This window comes from Lonchura striata, chromosome 4 (genome assembly GCF_046129695.1).
Source record: "Lonchura striata isolate bLonStr1 chromosome 4, bLonStr1.mat, whole genome shotgun sequence".
Lineage (NCBI taxonomy): Eukaryota > Metazoa > Chordata > Aves > Passeriformes > Estrildidae > Lonchura > Lonchura striata.
Window position 1 is genome coordinate 70,105,048 of NC_134606.1, and position 27,076 is coordinate 70,132,123.

Consider the following 27,076-nt stretch of genomic DNA (forward strand, 5'->3'; position numbering starts at 1 on the left):
GTAAAACCTCCCTTTCTCTGTGCCTCATATTACACACAAACTCTCACAGCCAAAAGACACACGTGTACAAGTCAGCACTACACACAGACGTGACACAAAGAGATGGAAGATAAAACTTTTCCCTTGAGCGAATGGACAGGCTCTGAATCCCTTTGCTGTGAAGTTCCTGCTGCAGCCCCTTCTCAAGCTGCAGAACTCCACCTCACTACATACAGGAGATATATCTCTGTATCAGAAGTCTATATACACCTGAAAGGGGGTTAAGAGCAGCAGAAAATATTTCATACAATAGCTCTCAATTGACTACACAGGAGAATAATTTGCAACACTCTGTAGATTCTCTTCCCCTGAAACATTCTGCTATTTGTTATCTTACCTGCAAAGACACTGCACGTGTGGCAACACAGGAAGCCATAGATATGCATTAGACTTGGTGAAAGGTGTATTGTGAATGCAGAGTATAAATTATTATAAACGTCTGCACATGTACATCATAGAACTACAATACATGAAAGTGGTGCTCAGAGTTAGCCAACATCGTAGTCCCAGCTGTCTCATTTTGAGAAAGTAGGAGCTGTGTGTTGAGCATCCTCAAAGCTCGGCTGTGCTTATTCAGGGTCTAACAGGGATCTAACAGCACTGTGGGCATGAACGACTGTAAAGCCAGGGGTTTAGTACTCGTATCCAGGTTGAGGTCTGTCAGAGATCACACACTGACACCCGACAGCGGAACCCTCCAAAGCGACACTCGATTTGTCAAAAAGACACTTTTTCGAAGCAGGCGGGGCCGCGGTGGAGGTGGAGCCGGCTCTGCCCGCTGCGGGACCGGCAGCCGCGCCGGAGATGCGCTGAGGTGCCGCGGGCCGCGCTTCCTGCAGCTCGCACACCTGGGAGCGGGGCGTGGGCGGGCGTTGGGAGCTCAGGGCACCGCAGCTGTAAAGCGGGCCGGGCCGGGCCGGGCCGGGCAGGCGGCAGAGCGGCGGGAGCATGGAGCGCTGCGCTCCCCCCGCGCCGGAGCAGGAAGCGGTGGAAGCGTGGCTGGACGATCACGGCGACTTCACCCGCTCTTACTTTGTTAGAAAAGCTACGAGGTAAGGCTAGAGCGGCGGCGGATCGAGGCAGTTCCTTTTTTACAGGAAAACCTCATTCTTTTCCATTTCACTTTGCTGTCTCCAAAGCAAATAAAAAGCGACTCCCACCCCACCCCCGCCGCCCTCGCTCTCGAAAGAGCAAGAACTGAAACCACCAGGCAGCAGCTCCGTCCGGCTGCCACCGAAGGACACATGCGGCGCTTCCCGGCGGGCTCTCGCCTTCAGCCCCCGGTCCGCGGCCGCTCTGCGGCGGGGAGCGCCCGCCCGACACCGTGACAGCTCAGGGAAGTTGTCCCAGTCCTGGAGCTCCCTGTCCTGGGCTTTTAGTTATTTGTGTTTTCCTCGGTTCAAAACAGACACCGTCAACTTCTCGTGAGTAGCGAGCAACTACGTATTTCCCCGCCCTGCGAAGTAGGTAGAAGCCTCAAAGAGCATCTGATGTCTTTGCGGAGGGCGGGTTATGTCAGTGCTCAGTCATCTCAAAACAAAGGGCTGCTCTTCAAGGGCTTCGTCACCGTGTGAGTTTATCACGTTTTTTGACATGAGGGCAGCTCCCTGAGCGGCGACGGCCACGGGTTAAGCGCTGATGAGCCGAGCGCGGAGTATTCGAGAGCGGAGCTCCGCCCGAGGAGGGAGGCTCAGGAGCCCGTCCAGTGGGGAGAGCGCCTCTGGGACGCTGCGCCTTCCCCCGGGAGGGAGGCGAGGGCGCAGCCCGGGCAGGGCTGCGGGCAGGGAGGGATCGCTGCCCGGATGAGCGGGGTGCAGCCCGGGCAGGGCGGCGGGCAGGGAGGGATCGCTGCCGGCAGGGGGCGGCGCGGGGCCGGCGGGCGCCGCCGCTGCTCAGGGGCGGCCGCTCCGCGCTCGCCCCTTCTCGGTGCCGGTTCTTGCGAAGAACCCAATGTGAGGACCTGAAGAGCTCGTCTGGGCGTTTTCCCCCCCTTGGCTTGACATGCTGCCCTTTGGAGATAAAACGAGGTATTTGCTCACTGTTGTCACACACTTCAACAGCGCGACTTCAAGTTGACTTGGAGTAAATTCGGCTATTTTTAGAAGTGGAGTCGGGTTTCCATTTTGAATATTTTCCGATAAACAAAGCCGTGGGGATGCAGAGCCCGGGCGATCTGCAGCTCCCACGGTATATCTTAACAGGAGCTCGGGTTAGTAAGTCCTGCGGTTGGCTCCTCGGACACGGCGTCTCCGCGGGCTCGCTGCGCTCCCGAGCCGCTCGCACCATCTGCTCACTGCTAATGATTTGCTTCTTCCCCGAGTCACTTGGTGGGGATGGATGCGTTCTGAATGAGATTTTGCTGCTGCTGCTCCTCTCTGCATGGGATGGGGCGGTAAGAAGAGAAATCCCCATTAATAATTGACTCGCAGAGAGCTAGAAAGCTTCAGGGGTCACCTGCTTGCTTGTGACCATCTGTCAGGCAGCCCTCTTTCTTCTGCTGCTGCTTCTTTAGGTTTATTTAACAGGGAAAAAAGTCCTTTAAAATGTGTTTTAAATGTTGATTTTTTTCTAAGGCGGTACATAGGTGCAGGTTGCATAGATGGAAGTCGTTAACCTTGATGCTCTCCAGAACACCAGTGCGTGGTGTGGCACTGAAGGGCAGCTTGTTTGCCCAGGAAATAGGGTGCTAGCAGCTTTGAGAAGTAGCATTTTCCTAGTTCAGCCTATCACACTTCCTTTGGAAACTGGATGTACAATTGAACAAATAGGAATGCTAATTAATAGTAACCACTGTGTCAGATTTGTTTTCCGCATGGGCAGGATGGGTTAGCTTTTTCTTTTTTTTTTTTTTTTTTTTTTCCACTCTGAGGCACAGTTTTGAGTTTGTGCCGTTCTGAAAGAGGCAGTACTTCAGAAAATGCAATTCAGTCGAGTCTCCGCGATGGCAATGCCTCTGCAGTTAGAGAGGGGTTTGTAGAAATACTATGGGCTTTTGAGCCCTGGCTTTGCAACAATTCTGTGATGTTTCTGAAATGACGGGAATATTACAATTATCCCAAAGCTCTCTTCTCTGCTGTCTTGCATGGAATTTTCTTTGTCCTTATTGTATAATAGAAAGCTATATATAAGGAATACCTCTGCTATATGTAAGTTTGTATTTGAAAAGACAAATTACTTCACTGTATATTGGTTCAAAGATGATAACATGTAGAGGTGAGTGGTTTGAAAGAACAGCTGTACTTTTTAAAGAGGTTTAGCATTCCACTTGGTAGTGTTATTTAGGGCTTGAAAAGAGAAAATCCTAGCGTCTAATACTGTGCTTTGTTTTAGCTGAATCTTTGCAGAGCAGCAAATATTGAACAAAGACTATGCTGTTAATGTTTTGCTACTTAGCATTGTATTTAGTCTCTCAAGTAAAGCAGGGTTCCCTGAGCTAGTTTCAACACTTTTCTGATTGTAATTTACTGCTTCTCTTTTTTGTTTTGTTTCATAATATGCCAAAGTTCTCACAGGTCCTAGAAGCAGAAGATGGTTAGTTAATCTGGTATTTTGCAGAACACAGAGACATATTCAGCTGCACATTGTGAGGCACAATTGCTAATGGATAAAGATAGGTTGTGTATCCATTTCACAAATATTTCTACATAGGAAAAGATCACTAGCTCCATCATTTATGGCTGCATAATACAATCTGTTTCCACTCACATTAATGAGCTTTGAATTAGAACCTAATTTAGCAATTTTATAATGAGTGTTGAATAGTTAATATATTTCTTCTGCAGTTAATTAATTCCCACAGTGTTTTATATGGTAGTTCTGTTGGTAATTTCCAGACACAAAGAAGTTTTAATTAGGTGTCAAAACAATACTTAGAAGATATATGCTTTGTGATTTTTTTAAAGTATGGGGTTTGGATTATCATCTCATATAATTAAGTAGTTGCCTCCTGACCCAGTTTGAATAGGGCAGTGATATTAGTATCTGTTGTGGTTTGAATAAAAGTTGTATTTTCTGGGGAGGTGGCACTTTAAAAGAAGTTTCTTTATATTCACAGTTCGTTCATAAAGTGGCAACTGTTGGAGTCACTGTGCTCCCCAGCCCATGTTCTGTGTTCTTAGGGAGAAGGGCTGCATGTTGTCAGCTTAACAAGTGTGCACCTGTGTTCCTCCCTCTCCTCCAATGTGTTGCAGAAGATGAGCACATTCTAAGAGCTTATACCTTGTGTTTTGATCTGGAATGCCTCAGGGTTGGCAGTGTCTGCAGTAAGGCTGGCCTTCTTCCAGGCTGGGCTGGTTTTATGGATATTCTCTGATAAAATTGCATTGATTGACTTCCACGTGAGCGTGAGGCTACCATCCTACAAGCGTGTAATCCGGGTGAATAGCTTTGAGTCCTCTCTCCACTGAGTAGGTGAACTGGGATCCCATGAGTAGGAAGGTATGGAATCAGATATTTATTGCTTTATTTTGTACCAGGGAGGTGAGTGGCATATGGAGGCAATATACATAGCTGTTATCTGTGAGGTGCTGTTCCAGGATGATCAAAGTGCAGCACAACAAAGGGGAAGTGTCACCGGCACACTTGGGGACAAGATGAATTTGGTTCACTCACTGAGGCTGTGCTGGCTGACAAAACTTCTGGCTGGAGAGTTTGCTACTGCACACGAAAGGGCCAAGAGTTTTTAAATGCCTCACTCCTATGAAGCATTTTTTATTTTCCCCCAGGTCTACTTGTTATTTTTCCCTTCCCAAAGTTTTAGAATTGCCTATCATATTCTGGCTTCACAGAAACATTTTCAAGTAAGGTGATTCTGCTTTGTTGCTGCAACTATGGTCATTCTAACTAGATGCTATAAAGACATAATCTGCTGGGGTTTGGGGGTCACATTTATGGATAAATTCATTAGCCTTTTGTCTTCCTGAAGTTTTATCTTTTTACATTCCTTTAAAAAACCAGTGAATGTATTGCCATGCTCTAACATCACACTTATTTCAACCCTCTATGGAATATTTCTGTACTTCTGACTTCCTGTTTGTCCCTGTTTTAAAAATATGGGAGTGATTCTTAATGCTCTTTGCACTCAGAAGCAGCAGGCTGCCAAAACAACCAAAGTAAAATTTCTCTACTCAATTTGAAGTAACCATATTCTTACCAGGCAGCTTTTATCTGATTCCGTAAATGTAAGGTGTGACGAAGGCAAATTATTGACCCAAAATCTATATGCCCTTCAGTGGAAATAAGATTATTTTGTTATAAATACATCTTGGCTTATTAGCAGGTTTGAGAAATATTTACAAATTAATTAAGGTGGGGCTGTATATGGAAAAATAAATGTTCTTAACAGTATGGTACTTCACAGTGCTTCACTGAGGATTCCAGAACTGGTGATAACTGGGAAACTGCTAAAATTCAGCTATTGTATTACTTGAATTTATCAGTTACATTTATTACTTGGAGAAAACTCAAGCACAGTTGTTTGGGACATTTTTTTTCTTCTTGATGGCTGGTGGACAATCAATTTATAATGGGCTGCCTGCAGTACTACATTAGTCAGGATATTTGCCTTCTAGTCTCTGTCTAGAGGGCTTTTTAAAATGTCTTTCAGTCTGAGCCAGCTATCTGAAGTTGAATTTCCTAAATGTGTCATATGCATTCTCTGCATTGGTAATGCGTGTGCTAATTTTTTTGTAATTGAATGAAAATTCTGATTTTCAAAGACAAAGCTATTGGAGGTTTTCTGCACAGAAAAGGGCTTTGGCCTGTGTTTTTCTTTAAAAGGTGTTGCATACCAAAAAAAGTTATAATCCTAAAAAAGCACAGGTATGAACCATAGACACTCCTAACATGAGTTTGGTGAGTAAACAGTGGCTTTGAACTTCCATGATTGAAGGACCCCAGTAGCACAGAATCCTGTGCAGATAGTTGGGATATGCTGAAAGGGGACTGGCTTTTCTAAGTTACCCAATGTAAAGCATTTACAAGAGAGCTGCAGACCCACTGATTCTTGGGACCATGGCTTGAAACCCACAGGAAGCAGTAGTGTTAATGCAGGGGATCAGAATATTTTTTCCCACTTACTTGGTTTTATTGGATGTTTACCAAGCTTTTCTGAGAACTAAATACAGGGAAAAAAAATCAATTTCTGTGTGACTCTTGCAAAGTTTTCTTGTTGGTATAATGATGTTCATAGTTATCCCACTTATAAATAATGTATCCATATCCTTCCTTATGCCTTTCATGATAACAGCAAAGCTTTAAGATGATCCCAAAATATTTTTAACTACTGATTCAAAAAGCATTCAGGAAGCTGAGGAATGTTACTCGTATTCATCAAGTTGCAAATGTGATTGACTACTTCTGGCATTTGTTGTTGGAAATAAAGCGAGGTGAGTGCTGGAGTATTTTGGAAGCAATCTCTAAAACAGCAATTACTGTAGACTGAAGAAACTGTCATTTGAGAAGTGATAAGAAACCATTTACTAGCAATTTACATCTTAAATTACCCCAAAGCTCTAAACTGAACTCCTACACAGAATCTTTGGTATGGAGATGAACTAGTCAGCAGAAACTGTGAGGAGCTACAAGGAGAATGTGCTTTCATTCAGTTCCACTTGCCCTATTCGATAAAGAAACAAACGGGTGTGCAGAATACATTAATTAAAAGACACTGGTAAACCTTAGAGGATGGGTAGAAAATAAGATGGGGCAAACAACCCTGGCAGTTAACATCCCCTTTTTGCCTCCTTCTGTTTCAGGCTGACTATTATCATATTACAGTACTTTTGATTTTTTGATCTCTGCAGGAGACTCGAGAAACTTCAACACCTTTCTCTGATTTCTAAGTTACAGAGAATCATTGAGGTTCTGGTTTGGGTATTTTATGAAGAATCCTCATGTGTGGAGGATATAGGCAGTACATTCTTGACTTGAACTAATATGCTACCATCTACTTCAATTTTCGCTATTAAATCATTTTGGTTTTGTCATGGAAAAATATGGTTAATAAAAGCACAGTATTGAAGTATTTTTTTCCTTACTGGAAAAGAAAGATAAGTTGATATTGAATACTTCTTCATTTATATGATTGACTTGAAGAAAACTGTATTTTTAAAAGGTCATTAAATACAAAAGGAGCTATTTGTAAAATGCCAGAAAAGAAGCCCTACTCAATTAGCCGTCATGGAGAACACAGTGGTTGTAATTTCACATTGAGTCTGGCACTGAATATATCGCTACAAAATTTGCTTAGTAAAGGATATATATTTTCCCACTTACTTGTGCATTATGGATAACTCACCCCAGCAGAGAGAGCCATCCCAGAGCCTCTGCTCCACTTCAATTATACCTAACCTCTGGTTTACCAATTCAGGTGGAAATGAAATGAAGTAGTGCTGAAGATCTACATGTGTTCTCCAAGCTCATGTGAATTTAACTCTTAATCCATTTTTCATTTAAATTACTGGTATTGTCCTACTGCTTTCCTAACAAAACCATTTGGTACCTAGTTATTTTTAATTTTTTCTTTTTTTTTGGGCTTGGAGAAAGAAGCAAACATAGGGAGGAGAAATAAAGGTCAGGTTTTAGAATTTTAACTTTAATCCCTGAGGCTTTATTCTGTCTTTCTTTATAGTGCAACTAGAATGTCTCCTCTGTGGAAAAAAGCTTTCTTGTAAAAAGTTAATTGAAGTTAGGTCATTAAAGAAAACTTTAAAATAGGCAAGAATAGCCTGTCAGTGTTAGTTTTCCAATTTGAATACTTTTGCTAGAAATAATAACACAATCTCTACCCTCTATTTTTTAAAAAAATGAGCATCCAGACAAGATGAAAATTTCATCATTCTAAAAAGTTATTTCAGTCTCTCATGAGCATGGTTTGAATCAAGAATTAATGTTCTAAATTAAGAACTGTATCCAAACAGAAGTCATTTGTGCCAATTGAAATATTTAAAGCTAAATGTATACTAATATATTTAACCGAGTTGTGCTAAAAAACTGGCACTGACATAGTTCATATTCCGGAACTGCTTGCCTACCACTGTGAGAAATGGCATCTCCACTAACTATAATTGGGAAGGGTTTAAGGAAAAACACCTAGTGTTTTGTCAATCTACTCTTTTAGTCAGTTTGAAAACACTTCTTTTACAGTCAGTTTACTGATTCCATCTAATGAGGCCTTATACAGTTTATTTAAATCTTTCCATTGCTAGAAAAGAGACAAAGGCACTTAGAATGTAATTGTGAAATAGGAAATACTAGAAAGAAAATGGGAAGGCAACTATAACATCCAAATGGCTTTGCATTTCAAACTCCTTTGCTACAACCGAATAGTTTTGGAGTTTTTGCTAATGCTTTACATTATTTCTGTGTCTAAATGATGTCAAGATGCTGGAGAGAAATTTGAAGACATCTAGTGGTTATTTTATGGAAGGCAATTGAGAAAACAGCTATGAAGTTTAGTCTAAAATATTATTGATTTCAGCATTGTCCGGATTAGGCTAGAGGAATTCAGACACTTGAAAGTTGGCATTTTCTAGTAGGCAAGTTTGTAATTCCTCTCCTCAAGTGTGTTACCAATAACTGCTGCTTTGAATGAAAAATTAGCAGAACAGTCCACACAGCTACTAAAACATCATATGTTGTATATACAAGTGGTTTGTGAGTGACAGAGAAAACAGGGAATTTTTTGCCGCTTAACTGAAAACTACTTTTCGCTATGTTCTGTTATGGAACTGCAAGTGTTACACTATCTTTGTGAAAGGCAAGGAACACACAGCTTTTATTGTCATTGTTGCATCTCGGTGTTACCTTTGCATTCTGTTTTTTGTACATTTTCTCCGAAGGCGCCAAGCAGTTGTGCTGAATGGTCACATTGAGTTCTTACATAGGCTATATGTAAGCAAGACAATCACAGCCTGGCTGTTAAACACCTTCACTGTGCTGGGTTGTTGTTTTTTTGGTGTGGTTTTTTTTTTTTTTAATAAGTCTGTTGTGATTACTTTGAAGATAATCACAACAAAGCAAAGATGGGTACAATAAATTATTTAATATTCCCAGTCTATGAGTAGCATAGTGATTAGTGCTGTGTCAGTATGGTTTAATGTATATGGCACAAGAAATACAGCAAAGTTCTCTTCAGCTCCACACATGCCCTCCTGCATGACCTGGCTCAAGACATGTTGCTTCCTTGTGCCTGTATTTTTTCAACCATTGATTTTTTTGTTTTTATTGCCTATTAATACTGAAAACCTCTTGCTCTAGGGACAGGTTTACTTTCTGTGCATCATTTAACAAATTGGGGCCAAAGTCTTAATTCCTCTGAAGCTTGCAGGGTCTCATGTACTGCAGATTGTGTTCTTGTATGTAAGCAGTGATAGAGGGGAGGATTCCACAGTGTTTTTTCTTTTTTTTTTCTTCTTCGGTGTTTTGCCTACAATTGCATTTTTATCCCCTTCTTAGCACAATCACTTCAAAATTCCTCTCCAGTTTTGTCATCTGCTGATGAAGTCACCAGCCAAATTCAGCAGTCACTATTGTAATTTTTCATAGTGAATAGTAACTTCATATTCTACTATTCCTGTTTATGAGCTCTGGGATAAATTACATCTTTCTTGAGTGAAGGTTTATATTAAAGGATCATAGTGCAGTAAGGGATGCATCTTGGTTGTGAGGCATATGGGTCCTGTAGCTCTTCAACTCACAGTGATTGTCATGGTGGGATAAGAGATACTGCACTGAGTTTAACTGTCTGCATGGATCACTGTGGATTGGTATCTGCTCTTGCAACTTCTAAACAACAGCCCGGGTCTTGTCCTTACAATCAGCTCTTGACAATGCCAATGCTTACTGAAGACTGCTCACATGCATAGTCCCAAGTGTTGGTTTCTTCCTGCAGTCCTTTCAAATGACACCTTAATTGTACATGGCACTCGTTGCTAATTTCCAGGACCCTCACTCATGGCTTAGGACTTGTTTGGTGTTGGATATCTGCTGAGCTAATTCTGTGCTGTGAGAGTACTTGTGTTAGTCATAATACCCTTCTTGTCATGCATTGTTAAATAGGACTGAATGTCAACAAGCGGACATGTGTCAAGATACCGAGAGATTTTAAATAGAGTTAGAATACGTCAGCTCATGCAAAATGCTGGTTCTTCCACCCGTGTGTGTAACTGGGTGAGTAAAAGGAGCTAAATAGTTTCCTTGTTAGAAGAGGCATTTGGGAAAGGTCACTGAACACTGTTCTTTTTCCAGTTGAATTTGAATGGCTTTCCTGTTGCCCAAAGTAAAATGCTTAAAAGGCTTGAAGCTGAAAACCATGCTATAACCAGTTTAGTTAAGGATTTGTTGTTGCTGTTAATCTAAAGAGCTTCCTGAGAATCATGCACTATGTTGGCAAATTATTGAGCCATCACCCAGTAGAAATTAAAGGACAGGAATATGTTACTCATAATTATTCAGCTCCACATATAGTTCTGTTCAATGTTTAAGTGCTTCATAAACAGTGCTGATACCCAACAAGTAGTTCAGTTCTTGTTAAACATAATTCCTTTCATGTGAAAGGTTTTACAGCTGTGTTCCACATCCTTCAATAACCTCCATAAGAAATGGAGGTTATTTTACTCAGTAAAAAGACAAGGGGGTAAAAAATTAATGACCTCATGGCCACAGTTTGAGAACAGGTATTAGCATTCAGAGTACATTGTTCTTACTGATTGCTATTGCTACACCATTAAGGCCTGGGGAAATCATAACATGACACTGTAGAATAAATAAAATGACAGGTTTCTACTGATAAATCAAATTTCTGCTGTAGTTTTTTCTTTATGCATGAAAAGTAATAGATTCTTTCTCTGCCTTGCATCTTGTATCAACACATCCACATATGTAAATTCAGTGTAAGTCAGGAGAAGGGAAAAAGATAGCTTTTTATATTCTCCTTTCCTCAGGAGTAAGTAGGCAGTGAATCAGATTGCTCTGCAATTTGATGTTGCCCAACAACAGCACAGGTTCATTTCCAAACGTGCCTTCAAATATGTGCATTTGCAATTACATGGCTTCTGAGCCTCATCAGTTGTTGGAGAACACCCTCCATCTGGTACTATATCATTACTGCTACTTTTCAGTCTTACCTTCCATTAATGCCAATCCTCAGTACTCAGAAACTAAGTCAGCACACCTATGAATCTGGGTCAAGTTAGCTATCTTCTTTAAAACTACCAATTTTTCTATACCTACCTTCTTGTGTCTGAGGTTTAAATGCCTCCAGCTGGCATTCGCAGGTTCTTTTCTGCAGCCTTAGTGCTGGATAATAGTTTTGTTTTGGAGAAGCTAAAATTTCCAGATAATGTTTTATTTTGAGGAGATCAGAGTAAAATAAAAAGGACCCACTTATAACAAAGCTGCTAACAACAGTTAGCAGCACTGATTTTAGAGGTTGTACTGTATCTACGTATAGAATTTGGTATCTTTAGCTTTTTAATTTTCTTAGGGATATTTTTTGTCATTTTAATTGAAAGTGTTTTTCTTATTCGGTCTAATAAATGACAATTCCAAGTGTAACCAAATGCTAGCTTCTTATTTTGACTCTCAGTGAAACAACTTTTGCACATGTGACTCTGTCCTATGCAAATCATATTATGCATTGCAATATTGAATGGTTGCAGTTCCCACATTTAATGTTTATCCTGTTTAAGTAATGGAAAGTAATATTGTTGAAGTCAAATTTCATATAATATATTAGTTGTTCTTTGCTTCACTGCAAGAAACACTTGCATGAGGTTACTGCACAAAAATAGGTATCACTGCTTTATTAAAGGAGAATCATTGGTTTTTAATAATTCAATTTTTATAGCATTTTTTTGTTTTTTTCAAATTTTTATAGCATTTTGTTTTCCTACAGTTGAGGACTCCAAATGGTGTGTGATTGAAGAAACTCTTTCAGGCCTTCCTAATATAAGTCAAATGTGGGGTTTTTTTTATGGATGGCTTGCTATTAAAAATGATATTGTTGGACTTGATATTTTAATTGGTCACTTTGCTTTGAATTAAGGGTTAATTGTGCTTGCATTATTGCATCTTACAGCAAATACAAAGGTGTGCTCTAAGGAAAATAAGATCACAGTACAGTGCTTTTCACATGTAACTTATGAAAATATGTTCAGTTCATCAGTTACCGATGAGTGTAACTGATCAGCGGCTGACTAACCTGACTCAGTTCCATGGCTTCATTCAGCTTCAGTCTCAGAATTCCTGTGGTCTGCTGAGCAAATAAAAAATATCCCAAATTTAAAACATGACCACCATGAAAGGTTTCCAAAAGATCAGACTTGTTACTAGGATTTTTGCTGTTCCTAGGCTCATATGTTATGTAATACAGCAAAAAACTATTTCTTCTGAGAGTAGGGCATTTGCTGTAAGAAATCCTTGACACTGAGCAAATAAAATAAAAATCCCTACATTAAAAAAAAAAAAAAAACAAACGAAAGACAAAAAAAACTGAAAGAAAAACCCCTCAGATTTTGGATGAGAAAATGGTATCATAATGAAAAAAGTATACTCATGTTATGATGATATGCTGCATTTAGTAAGGACATTATTAGGGTTGGCATTCTAGTTCTAAATTAGAGAAGCACAGTTAAATACTTGAGATGCATGGCATTTTTTGATTGGTGGTGAGCACTTAAAAATACAGTTTCAGGGTTTTTCAGTATTCAGGGTTGAGTTAGGCAATGAGTGTCATCTGCAAGGAAAGGAAATAGTAGAGATGCATGAAAACAGTCTGTTCGTGTTTTGGAGGGGGCTGAATTGGTAATAATCATGTTTCTTTCATGGTTTTTAAGCAAAGATTTTATGCTTTGAGTCTAACCAGCATTTTTTATTAACTTCGAGGGCAGGGAAGTTAACTTAAAAACAGTTTATTGGCAACAGAAAAATAGGAAGGTCTGAGAGAATTAAAGTTTGAATTTTTTTTTTAGAGGCTAAAACCAGAAAGTTTTGTCTTCAAATGAATATGTATGTCTTACACAGAAATCCAGATCTTAGGAATGGAGAGGACTGGAACTTTTCAGTCACAAAATGACGGTGCAGACTTCTGATCTGTACTCTGAAAGCCACAGCATAAGTGGTCCTCCTCTGCCTTATTCAGGTATTTCCTCTAGGCAAAAATAGCTTTTTTTTTTTACAGAAAATGTTACTGCTTAATCCAGGCTAAGTGCTGCATAAAATGAGAGAATATTGATATAGAGGAGTCTAAAGGTGCATCAGTATCCTCTGTGTGAAAAGGTTTAGTTATCCTCTGTGTCAGCTTCCAATATGTGCTAGAGGATTTTCACTTCACGTCATTTGCTGTATTTTTGGTTTTGTTTTACAGAGAAATGGTTAATGCATGGTTTGCTGAGAGAGTTCACACTATTCCAGTCTGCAAGGAGGGAAGCAAGTCCCAGAGCGAAGCCTGTGCCTGTCACCAGCCTGCCTGTGCCGAGACCACCAACTCTGGGATACCAGCGAGGAAAATCTCTGCTTCTGAATTTGACAGACCCTTAAGGCCTATTTTTGTCAAGGACTCAGTAGGAGCAGTGAGCTTCCTCTCTGGCTCTGACAAGAAGGAACAGATGCCTTTGCAATCTCCAAGGATTGAGACCAGTGCAGGGGATCAGTGCTCAAGACTATTAGAACTTGTGAAAGATATTTCTAGTCACTTAGATGTCACAGCGCTTTGCCATAAGATCTTCCTACACATCCACGAGCTGATCGCAGCTGATCGTTACTCTCTGTTCCTGGTGTGTGAGGACAGCTCCAACGAGAAATTCCTCGTGAGCAGGCTGTTTGATGTGGCAGAAGGATCCACCCTGGAAGAAGCTTCCAACAACTGCATTCGCCTGGAGTGGAACAAGGGCATTGTGGGTCACGTGGCAGCCATAGGGCAGCCTCTCAACATCAAGAATGCCTATGAGGTAAGCCAAGAAAATCGGTCTTCAGCAATTCTTGAAACAGAAGAAGCTGCCACGTTATCAGCTGCTGAAATATTGCCGTTTTAGTGCCTGTATTTGGTGCTATATTGAACTAAAGAGGTCAAGATGCAAACTTGACACTATGGTTTTGATTATAATACATGTATCGTAGATGCATGTGCACACAGAAACATGAAGCTAGGACTAAAAAAATGAGAGTTCTGTTGAGGTGATTATTCAAAGTTCAGTACTGAGGTGAAGAAATGAAACAAGCGTTCTCTGGTAAAAGCAAAACCACAAACCATGTTTATGAAACTGTGTTCCTCTGTGGGTACAGATCTTTTAGTTTATTTCTCTAATTTTTTCTAGATGATAAAAGGTAAACTAGGGATGGTTAATCCATGAGGATATTTATTATAATGATCTAGGCTCAAAAAGAGGCTTCTCCTAGGGTTTGGGTTTTTCGTTCTTTATAGCAGCAGTCTTAATCCATTGGCACTCGTATTCCACACAATCTGTTGTTAACACACTGATAGGAACAACTTTATGTAATTATTGGCTGGTAATGAAACCTTTGTTATCCTGGGTGACTATTAAATAAAAAACTAAGCTTTTCTTAATCTATTAACCAAGGAAGAAAAAGAACTGATCTTTAGGCTAGTAGTCTAATTATTTGCATTTCCTTCCTGTATCAGGATCCAAGATTCAATGCAGAAGTTGACCAGATCACAGGGTATAAGACTCAGAGCATTCTCTGTATGCCAATAAAGAATCACAGGGAAGAGGTAAGTTGCAGTCTTGGGATCACTTCATGAAATATTATTTCCAGTCATGGTGATGCTTTAAACTTACATTAGCTGGCAGTCATCATCTTCCAACTATTTTTTTTTTAAGCAAGACTGCTTATGTTTGTTTAGACTGTAATTTTATCTTATCTAGTTGAGCAATGTAAGCCAAAGGGATCTGTCAGGAAGAGTTTAATCCCAAATGCAGCAGTAGAATATATGTATTTAACTCCAGAAGTGCTGTTCCTGCTTCCTGCACTCAGTATCTGTCAGCATTAAAGTTCTCTGCACACTTACTGGTCTATCTCCAATTGTGATTAAGTTACTGTACTTCAGCTTAGCTTGTATCTATATTGCTTAATTCAGAGGGCACAAAGTGGGTTTTATCATTTTCTAAAAACCTGATTATTTTTACACTCTCTTAACTCAACATGATTCCTAATTTATTACTTATGTGCTAAGTGCCTGACATCAAGCATTGAAAACACACGGTGTCAATGTGATTCAGAAAAGTCATCCTCAAGTCATAACTTAAATCACTCCTAATTTGAAACAATGTGAATCTGCTCACTGAACTCTTTCCCATATTTACTGTCCATGCTGCTTCTCATGGGAGCTCTCTCATCCTGTCTCATGCAATTGCAGTAAGGAGAGTTCTTATTATGGGCTGACAACACCTTCTTCCCCTGAGTATTTGAAGAGGGAATTCAGTAAAGTCCATGAAAGCCAATGAATGGGGAAAAGAGGAGATGCATTCTTTTGGAGTAAGGAAAGTATGGTTGGGTTTTCTTTGATCCTGACTGTAGTGGCCTTTAGCCACATCACCAGTTCTCAAATACTCATAAAATATAAGGCTCTCCACACAGTGTGTCAGCTTTGAAGTGGAGATTTTTGTCTCCTGGAATTCATTTATTTTTCAGAGCATTTATAGTTTGCTTCCAGAAAGCTGAAACTCCCAAAAGGAAGTGTTGCCAAGATTGATTTGAAGACATACCTTTTTTTCTGCTCTTCCATCTTTCACTCCTCTTCTAGAGTGTCACCTTGATTTCTACTGCACTGAGCCTTTTTTTAATTAAATGAATTTATTAAACTCCTGCATTAACTTGTTTATTGAATCTTATTCTAGCCAACTCAGATGATTGGCCAGTATTTCCCTTCTTCATGTACTGCAAATTTCAGCCTAAATTATTTTGTTTCATTCTTCCAAGGACAGCACTTGATCCTCTCCTACTCCCATTCCTGCATAAAAGTCTTCCCCATTTTACCTAGCAGCAGTCACTGCTGGCCCTGGGCCAGGAGATGAACAAAGCAGATGCCATGTCAAGAACTGGCAATGGCCCATGTCAGGCTGATGCAAGGCTTCCAATTTCACCCAAGCCATGCCATTTTCTTTTTGTCAAATGGAAAAAGATGGTATGCCCCACAGAGCTGGGTACAGTAATGCACTACAAAGCCCTGCTGCCTGGGGAGTGTGGAAGTGCTCACTTCTCACCAGGTGCTGGTGGTGAGTGGGGAAGCAATGAGAGCTGCAGTCTGTTTGTCCAGTCCACCATGACTTAAGGGCTGAATAAACCTGCAATGGGCCATGTCTTCAGCCAGCTTCCTCCTCCTGAGTGCATCAGCAAGCGGAAATGAAGCAGGAATTTGTTTATTTTGACAAGTTCAGTCAACCTGAAGTTTGAGTAGTCTTATATTCACAAGCAATAATTTGAAGGTGTTAAACTGGAAGATTTCTTACAGGAAAGGATGGCAGTCCCTATTTTTTTTTCAGAGCTTTACAGTCTCTACCAGAAGGTTTTTCTCATTCTCCCTGTAACAAACGACTGACATGTTTTTGGAGAGACAGCGAATCAGTCCTTAATTTTCCACTTGCATTCTGCTGCTTTTTCTGTTTAAAAATCCCCCAAACAACAAAACCAGAATACTGGCTCCTCCCTGATAAAATAATAAATAGATAAAATTTTAAAATCCCCAAAGCCTCTCTAGAAATACTGAGGCTTGTGAATGCTGCATTAGCTCAGGATGTCAGCAATCACAGTCAGAAGATGATTCTGGAAGACATCCAAAAATAAATGCTGAGAAAGAGGACCTAGTGGGGCTTTCTGTTTGTTTGTTTAGTATTCATGCTATTTTTTTAAAAACAAAAGAGTCAGTAATAGAGAGGAGGAAAATCTCATGCTGATTACTAAATCCTCTGGGCCTGCTGAAGTACGATTTTTCCAGTAGATGTTTTCCACATTTGCCTATATTTCCACAAGGCATGTGAGAAACCAAAGTCTCATTTAAAAATAACAGCTAGTAAAAAATTCCATAAATGAAAACAATTTGATTCACAGAAGATCTCATGGAAAGGACCCAGGAACTAGTAACAATGAGACACATTGCAGTGCACTAAGGACTTTGCCTTTGATGTGGTTTTGTAGACACTTGCAAACAAACAGTCGTTTTGGCGGGACTGGATAGGGAATAGACATCCTTAGCTTAAACCAACTTGTGGAGCTCTCCAGCAGGTTTGGGATACCTGGAGAATGGATGGTTTCTGAAACCCAGAGCCACCACAGCTACCATACAACATCTCCAGGAGTGACACAATTTTCTGTTATTGATTCTTTTGGGTTTTTTTTCCTTTGCGCTGGACATAGTAATTTTCATAAAAGGCAATCTCAGTTTAATTTCTACTAAAATTGGTAGGATTTTCTCATCTGGAGCTTTTAGCTGAATTAACTGAGACGTCTCTCCCAGGCTGTGAGCATGTAAGATGGAATTTCCCCTAGTAATTGGCTAGGAAAATGTTGGGGTTTTTTTCTGGCAATGTTTATTCAGTTGTTCAGTTTGTTGTTTACTGGGCCCTATCTTCTGTCACTGGGAAGTTCTTCCCAACAAATCAGGGGTGCTACTACTTAAAACAGCCTTAGAAAATCCCCTGTTGAATTTTACAGTGTAAAATGGGACTGGGTAAGTCACCTTTAGCCAGCTAAGTTATTTTCTCCCCCAGCAAACCCTTCAGATAGCACACATCCGAGTCATTGCACGATAGAGTAGGCCTAGCCAAGCTGATTTTAAACAGACTCAGTTCCAGCATCAGTCTTACTGCAGGATTATGGAGATCAGTAATTTGCTTCTTGGATGGATTTTCAGCTTATGCGGAGACGCACATTACAGTAGCTAGACTGTTGCAAAGCGTGGAGGCTGCTGCTGGCATGAACGATATAAAGGGATGTGAAATTTTTGTTGATAAAAAATGAAAGTCTGTAAATACAGTTCTGTCATTGCCTGATAATTTTAGAAGCTTGAATCCAACCTCTACAAGTCCAGGTGAGCAAAGTAAAGCCAACACTACTTTGTCTTCTGTAGTGGGTATGTTCTCTTATCAAAAAAGTCAGCTTTCCTATTTCTATTACCTTTCTTTGGCTTTAATGTAATTTTCCTTCACGTGCCAGCAAAGTAAATAAAGAATATATCTCCTTAACAAGCGATATTAATTACATCCGAAGGCAGTTTAAGTAAGAACGTACTGAAAAAGGCACCAGCTGCCTTTAGAGCTAGAACAGCTTTCACAGAGTAAGGCCTGTAAATTTACTGTGCAAAAAATTGCAGCATGAAACTATCCATATAAAATCCAGAGCACAGTCATCAGCATTGAAGTCATCAGTCGTCACCCACTAGGAACTCTAGGTAGCCTGCTACTTTTAGAGGCAGGACTTGGCTATTGCAAGAAAACAGTAAAAATGAAGCTATCTGATAATTAGAAAAATCTCTCCTTGTAATATGGATCAGGATTTATTAAATTGGAAAAGTAGCACAGCTAGAAAGGAAAGGTTTAAGAACAAGTAGAGCACTGGAAGATCACCTATGTTACCAGCATGAATACAATCAGAAAGCTGTGGTCCGATGTGGTAAAACATTGTGTGGGCATGTGAATCAGCAGTTGATGGAAGCTTTGTTCTTCTTTGGGACTTAAAGTAAGGGAACAATTCCATCATCAGAATTGCTTTTTGTCTTTTTGGTCTATGTCTGTATTAGGTGCTGTGAAGGGAAAATAGCATAGTACTTGGCTTCTGATCCAAGGGGAATTTCCTTCTGCTCACCCCCTTATGCTCTTTTACTAAAGCAAACCTGGAAGAAGGCTCTTGTTGGGAACTGCAGATAGACTGTGTTCTATAAAACCCACCTGCCTAGTCCAAATTGGAGGGAAAGCTCAGGAAAAGGAGTTTGTAGCACTCCACAGTACACTGCTTACTTCAGTGATTAGGCCATAAGCTCACAGGTGCCAAAGTATAAGCAGACCCTAATGACTTCAGTCTTTCCATTAGCCTTGTTTTTCTTCAGTCCAGAGTAGTATCTTAAGCTTTTTAATTCCCTGTCTAGCTGAGCCCAGAGCAGTTGGTCACCTTTGATTCAGTTTTTCTGCTGGTGCAGTCATAACTCCCAGCTGGAGATCACAGATTTAGCCTATTGTTATTTGTGATTTGCTCAGAATAAGTTTTAAAAATGAGGATTTGGGTTTCATACTGTGCTCAGTATTCTCTAAAATGCAGGCATATGTTCTCCATGGCCCCAAATGCTACCACATGATTGACTTTTGTCCTAATTACATAATTACTTTAGTAACAGGAGCAGATCCTCTCAAGTTTCTTACATCTTCTCCTAATTACCTGGTTGCAGGCAAGACTCCAATGGCTAAAAAATTCCTCTCTGAAGTTTCTCATTACTGTCTCTGCACCATATTCTATGGAATTTTGAGAAGTGCACTGAAATTTTAACTGATATAAATGAAGCCAGAATCTGGGCCAGTTTATTTTTTAAAACTGTTCACTTTGTATGAAAAAGAAATGGGCACAACACAAAGTTGTTTGGAAGCTTAGAATGCCACTGAAACAGTGACTAAAAAGAGGAAGGCCTGCATATGCACAAAATTTTTATCCTAACCAAGTCAACAGAAGTTTTTAGCAAGTTTATTCTCATTACTTCCTGCCCCTTCAATTAAAATTCTTTATTGAAACACCTTATCAAAGATCTAAAACTGATCATTGCTCTTGGAACACCTGCCTTTGTCAACATATCTGAAACCTGGAGTGCTGATGACAGGAGCCTAAAAAGACTTTTTTTTTTTCCTGCATTAATATGGTACTTTAACTGTTTCCTTAGAACTTTTTTTAAAGCACTGCATACTGCTTTCATGGAGGGGATGTATTTAAACAACAAACATGAAAGTACTCACCTTTTGGGTGAAAAGCCTCTGGCCTTAAGGTTGTCTTAGCTCATGCTGGATCAAAACTGGAAAAAAAAAATTAAATCAGCACCCAGGGAAGACAGTGGCATGACAAGAGGTCTAAGCATTAATCTCTGCACATGTAGATTAACATAAAAGCATAATAACTGGCTAAGGGGTTTGCTTTCATTCAAAGTCAGCCAGAGGAGAATACAGGCTGGTGGTACACTGTTATTTATAGAAAGGAAGTCCACTGGATGAGAAATATTCCTCACTGAAGTAAGAGGTTTTTGCCTGTGGGAAAAAATGGGGTTGTATGGAATGGAGCTGACAGTTGAGCTGTATTTCAGACATTTTTCAGCCCACAGTTGGCAGTGGTTCATGTTAAAGAACAATGGCCTTACTTATGGCATCAGTATTTTGGGAATGCTGGGCTGAGAGATAGTAAATTGTCTTTTCCATTACAAAAATAAAACCAAGTCTTCCATCAGTTTAGCAGTTACGACTTTACCATGAATAGTTAAATACAACTTTTTAAACATGCTCAATACACAGTTTTCCTCTGATAGTGTTTATCCTAAAAAAGCAAGATGAAAAAAACTGATCATTAGCATTTTGCATTGGTTTTACATTAATTACACTTCAAACAAAGGAAGTTCTTTGCAGCTTTTTCTATCAGTTTCTGTAATCATGGTAAAAATCTGAAAACATCTAAAAGCTTTGCATTATACTTTGTCAGATTAATAATACTTTGTCTCAAAAGGAATGGAAACACAGAATTATATTAGGGAAAGGCTAAGGTCTTCAAATCCTGTAATCTAGGAAATGTTTCTGCATGAGAGAGAAACATTTATTATCCTAACAATTTGATTTAATAGTGAACTAATACCTGTAGTGATCATTTATTATCTTACATAAATAGGTCTAGAAATGGAATCCAGTTACAGACCCCTAAAAATTACATTTCTCCATTTTGAATACACTAGGTTGTTGGTGTGGCTCAAGCAATCAACAAGAAATCTGGAATTGGTGGCACTTTCACTGAACAAGATGAAAAGGTATAAAAGCTGGATGATTATGTCTTTTCTGTTTTCATAGGGGAAGATGGATGGATATATTTTTAATTTTCCTGCTGCTCAGAAATTTTGGAGTTATTAAAAATTAAACATCTGTGAGGATGTGAACATTCCTGGAAATAGTGCAAATATTTTTCTTTATAAGGCCATGAGAAATGTGGACGTGAAATAATTTAATTTCTAGATCACCATGTCATATATCTCTGAAACATAGGCTTACTCTACTGGAATGCATTGTAAAATGCTTTAATAAATATTGATGGACATACTTTTTAATTACTTGGCTCTAACTCTCCTGGCAAGCCCAAGAAACATAATTTGAACAATGGAGTGATTCTCTTTTAAATACCATATCACTTCTCAGTATAGCATTTGCAGGAAAAGATAAAGCTTCAGATAAATTATGAATATATGAGAGAGTCAGGAGAGCAAACAATAGAATGGATTCCTAATTCTCCCAGTACAGTTGTTTTCCAAAAACTTCCAGACTTCATGTTCAAATTAGTGGGGAAAAACCCAGGCTGAGCTCAGGCTGAAAAAGTTGACTAAAAAAATCAGCAATAAAAAAATCAGAATTCATACTTTCTCTTTGAAAACTTCCCCTTTAAGACAAAATGCATTCTGAGTATTTGTACGATACCAGAATTAATTTCATCCTGTATGAGTAAAAAAATGTGGGTTTGCTATGTTAGTAAATTTTTATTTTTACTTCCCAAGAGATTGAAGTCCTTCAGAGAAGCTGGTTGTTCTTGTGGTCAGTTTTTCTAGCTAAAATATGCATTGCTGCATAATTTTTTCCTTGAAGCTTCTTTTCAGATGAACCCTACTTGTACCAAGATAATGATCTTCATATTTTAGCTTAATAAAAGGAGAAGGGATTCCTGCGGAAATAAGAAATTATGAGCAGTTGAAAATTACCCAGATCCTGAATGTGTGGTTGCCAAAGATAATAAAAATATAAAGTAATACTTCAGAGTGAAAACAAAGTGTTGCGGTAGCTTATCTTTGAATAGAGTTCAAATGCTGTGGGACATTATCTCTGTGAGATGTTGATGTTCATTTGTCACTAGGATTTTGCGGCATATTTGGCATTTTGTGGAATTGTTCTTCACAATGCTCAGTTGTACGAGACGTCTCTGCTTGAGAACAGGCGCAATCAGGTATGGCCAACAGGTTTGTCCCAGGGATACAGAAACTAGGAGGGTCTGCAAATAATCACCGCCTCCTCTTCCTGTTTCTGAGGTGGTAGTTGTTCCTTGACTGCTTTTAATCCTTAGTTTAATCCTTGTGACTGAATGCTGTGTGTCTGATAAAGCTCCCATGAGCTGCACTGAGAAGAGGCTGGGCACATTCCAGCCTGAGCTGTGAGAAATGGCTTGTCTAAGGGAAGCAGGTAGAGCCATATGATCAGAAGATTGATTCTGTGTTAATATACTTGATATTACCTGCAGTTATCCTGTGCTTCACCATATGTATTAAACAACCAGAGGTGTCAGACTCCAGAAATTACAGGCAGGAATATCCCTGTGGAATAGCAGAGGGCATACAGACTGTTCCTTTAAGTTGTTACCACTGTAACAGTTACTAAGCATAATTTCAGTAGTGATCAAATGGAAAACTTAATTTCCTTCTGATTGCTATAGCTCTACTTTGCTGCCAACTTGGTTTTGATGAGTTCTTAATGCCATGGCTTTTATGGGTGAATATGCTTACCCTGTATCATGTGATAATGTTTCAGAGAAAAGACTAGATAGCAGTTCTTTTAAAATTTTCCTGGTAGGTCTGAATTTCCAGCTATCAGTGTTAGCAAATTGGTACAAATTTGGATAGTTTATTAAATGCCTTCATGTTTCTTGTGAGGAAAAAAAATGGGCACATATGAACAGCTAAGTCTTTCAACAGCAGCATTGAAAAACAGCAGACTATCTAAATTGTTTTCACCAAATAAGTTAATTAGAATCTGTTATAATTACAATCAAGAACTGTGTTCAGAAGTCTTAAAAAATATAAATATCAGTGGTTTGAGAATACACACATGAGCCATAGGAAAATAGGTTTCCTAAGGGCAAGTACCTCTATTGTCTGGATTTCACAGGTTTCATTTGATCTATTAATGCCTAAATCTATGCTGCTTCTCTGACTGAAAAGATCAGACAGCTTATTGTACTATTTAATTCTTCCATTAAAAGTGTCAAGCTGGCTAATACTGACTGTTACCTTGAAATCTGTGAGAGCCAAAACTTACTTCTGGTCACAGGCATAAAAATTGCCTTCCCTGATTCAGGGGAGAGGGGAAGACTCAAAGACATCAGTAACAATAATTATTGCATAAATTGCAATTAGTCAAACCCTCACAAATGACCTTTTCTTCAGGTGCTTCTTGATCTTGCCAGCCTGATTTTTGAAGAGCAGCAGTCTTTGGAGGTGATCCTGAAAAAGATAGCAGCCACTATAATATCCTTCATGCAGGTGCAGAGGTGTACCATCTTCATAGTGGATGAAGATTGTCCGGTGAGTATGTTTATTCTGTCTGAAGGCAGAAGTGTTTATTCCCTGGGAGTGAGGTTGGCTTCCCTCTATTCTCATATGTTCTGTTGTCATTTAATTTTCTATCTTTTCTCAGGTTGGGTATTGACATGAGAGGCTCTGGCCTTTGTTCAGTTAAAGATTTCTGTGCTGACATATAAATTTGGCACAACTTGTAAATACTGACATTTCTTCTCCGGGCCATGACTAGATCAAGACACGTCAGTGATACTTAAAGTTGTATCAAAAGGTACCCTTATGGTAGGATACACTATGCTTGATGACATATGTGGAATGAAGCTAAATTTTACACTTGTCCTTAGTACAGAATAGGCCTTGATAACTGCAACAAGGTTTTAATGAGTAATACTATTCTAAATAATGACAACCTTATACACCTGTGTATTCAAGCATCCTCTTAATATTCCAGGATACATTTTCTAGTGTCTTTCACATGGAATCTGAGGAATTAGAGGATTCAGCTGAAAATCTGAAGAGGTAAACCAATTAATTCCAACTTTTGTTCATCCTAGGAGAATTCTGAAGAAACTTACGCTTTTAATATTCTTTTCATAATAATGGACTTATTTTTGCTGGATCCCATATATTACTGCTATTTTTATAGAGCAGCTTTTCACCTGAAGTGGGCCAACTCTCTTGCCTTAAAAGGGTCCCACTGAGCAGAGCAGGAGTAGGGCTTGATCTATTCACTTTGCCTGTCTAAGAATATATTTGTATCTCAAGGCTAAGCTGTGGAAATGCACAGAAGAGCTGCTCTAAAACTGATTTCAAAGAAATGTTATAAAGGAGACATATTCAAATTAGTATATAAATGCTTTTAATAAATTATTTTAATCATTATCCTCAACTCATAGATAAGGAAGATGACTCAAAGAACATGTCAGACTAAATCAAGACTAGAGTCCTAAAGTTCTAACTCTCACTCATCTTTGGGAAACCTCTAAGGAGTTCAAAGGGGAGGGAAAAAAAAAAGAGATAAAGAGCTGAATTAAAATAACCAGATAAAATAGTTCCCAAAGTTAGCCTGAACCTCTCCATTGAAGTTTGGAAATTACTGTCTCTGTCATTAAAATCAGTTGTTTCAAATATTGTCAGAAAGAGACACAGTTGTATATAAAATACTCTACCACAGATATTTTGTGCAGGGAGGAAACAGATTTTGAGCCCCTTTGATGTTGTTTTGCAGTAAATATTTATCATATTAAATCTAATTCCATATATTAGAGAATGATATACAAAGTGTGTGACTTGAGCAACTAAAAGCTGTTGAGCTGTATTAGTTTCAGACAGTGTTCAACCAGAAAGTACAGAGGTATAACAGCCTGGTAAGATCACAGGTGAAAAAGAAAATTCCTCTTGAATCCTTTTCTACTCTATAAGAAGGGAGCCCTCCTCCTCATTATCCCTTTTATGGTGACTAGTTAACAGACTTAAAATGTTATTTACTGCTTGCATGGTCTGCCAGGTACATATTTCTCATACCTGATAGGGAAGAGGAATCTTGGAGGCTTAGTTGCCTATCAGACTCTTGCTCATGAGACAGTCCAGTTAAGCCTAGGACTGCACTGTGAATCAACCATTGCAGTTACAACTTCTGCTATGCTTGAAGGGCACAATTTCAGGAATTTCAGGCAAGAGCAGAAATATAATGACACGCATTAGATGGGAAGTATTACTTCACATAATATTTCAGGCTTGTTATGCTATCAAGGACACTGAATCAAGCTCCAAATCAGACTGTTTTTCAGAATTGTGGGGCATTGCCTTGTATGTGTGAAATAACAAAAGAATAATTCCTCTCCTCCAGCCCTGGAACCATCTTTACACCCAGAGGATAACAAAAGTCAACCCAAATGTTGGAGGGAAACTACAGGAGCATGATGGGAATAGGTTTCTAAGTAGGATATATGTCCTCCTCCAAGGCAGGCAAAGGGCCTAAGAGAATTAAAATACCTTAAATAAATTGTGGCTAAAAAAGTGGAAATTATTGTTTCTGTAAAGATAATTTATATTCTGATTTAGAATAGACAATTCTATTTTAATAACAGAACCTCCATATGACTGTCTCTTTACTTTTAGAACAAATTTGTAATGAACTTAGCAGCACAAAATTCACAAGTGATACCTGCTGCACTCTCTTGAATGAATATGTGAATTTCATCCAGTATTGGTTTTTCAGGAGTACTAGATTTTCAAATGCAGTTTGTTTTCAAATAGTTCTGTTTATTTCTATATAAACCTAGCTGTTCATTCTTTATCCTTCGTCGATGTAAACTGTAGGGAATTGTTTATTTCTTCAGTTTGGTGTTCAGTGTTAATGTTGTTGAACATTAAAGAAATGGTGGAAAGCATGCACCAATCCTGCAGTTTTGTGATGACAGCTGGATTAGGATACAGTATTTGAACTCAACTCCATTATATATCTATTGGTTGTATCTATATAGCCTTCTCTCATATGGGAAAGACATTGTCTGGCAGGTAGTAATAATAATGAATAATGAAATTACTCACTTTTATACAAAGCACATCATAGTAATGTTGTATCCTTCAGGGACCATGACACAAACAAAATCAATTACATGTATGCTCAGTATGTCAAGAATACGATGGAGCCACTCAACATCCCAGATGTCTGCAAGGACAGAAGATTTCCATGGACAGTAAGTAAAATAAGCTTAAGTTTGAAATTCAGAAATGGAAAATGTTTTTCTGTTTACTTTTAAACCTGTCTTGCTTTCATTTTATTTCTGTCGAGGTCACTCCAGTTAAAATGGTGTAGAGACACAGCAAGTATTGGGAGGCTCTCAGAAGTCCCTTTTCTCCTTTCATTTCCCTTCTTGTTCTGACAAAGATTAATGTTATCAATGCAAGTTCTTTGCTGCAGTGGAGATGGATCAACTTTACTTTCCTTTGGGAGCTTTTGCCTAACATTTCCTCAATGTGAGCTGGTGAAGCAGTGGATGTCTGAGCACAGGGATAATGAAGGGTGAGGAGGGAAGGTCACTTGGCAAGGTTCAAGTTCCAGTCAGGTTTCCTTCATGGTCATCATTATCAAAAAGCAAACATTTAATTATGTTTTTCCCATATTTTCAATGCAGAAAATAGAAAGAAGTCTGCTCTTACTATTACGTTTAAGCCTGTTAGCAAGGGGGTAATGAGAGGGAGAGGAGCTACTATGGTCCAGCAGAGGCCTTTTTACCAAAATTTGTTCTGAGATACACAGCAAAATGATCAGAAAAGACAGTGCTCAGTGTGATTGTTCCAGTAAGTGGAAAGAAGGGGCAAGCTCATGGTGGGGAGCTGGGCTGTTTCCCTTTCTTTTCCTGTGCAAGGTTTCTTGGATGTTCTGGAGTGGGTTTCTGTGATGGATTGAGCAACACAGGAATTGAGTTCTCAGACTAACCCTGTCTTAACAGCAGGACTGGAAGTACAGACAGAATCCAATGGATATACCTTATAGATTAATAAAGA

At 39.2% G+C, this 27,076-nt stretch overlaps 1 protein-coding gene across 5 annotated transcripts in view; it reads left to right on the top strand.

Moving 5' to 3' along the window:
• Positions 1–886: 886 nt before the first annotated feature.
• Positions 887–27,076, top strand: part of PDE5A (phosphodiesterase 5A) — a 50,108-nt gene continuing 23,918 nt past the window's right edge. For 2 of the 5 annotated variants that reach the window (XM_021554931.2, XM_021554932.3), the window contains exons 1-8: positions 887–1,091; positions 13,406–13,988; positions 14,681–14,770; positions 20,969–21,040; positions 22,129–22,218; positions 23,432–23,569; positions 24,015–24,082; positions 26,157–26,265. In XM_021554931.2, coding sequence (XP_021410606.1) covers positions 988–1,091; positions 13,406–13,988; positions 14,681–14,770; positions 20,969–21,040; positions 22,129–22,218; positions 23,432–23,569; positions 24,015–24,082; positions 26,157–26,265 — 1,254 coding nt within the window. In that variant the 5' untranslated portion in view covers positions 887–987. Of the gene's footprint in view, positions 1,092–1,591; positions 1,610–1,938; positions 2,067–2,306; positions 2,432–13,405; positions 13,989–14,680; positions 14,771–20,968; positions 21,041–22,128; positions 22,219–23,431; positions 23,570–24,014; positions 24,083–26,156; positions 26,266–27,076 lie in introns of those variants that run through there. The other 3 variants (XM_021554936.2, XM_021554935.2, XM_021554934.3) reach the window with 3 other exon arrangements.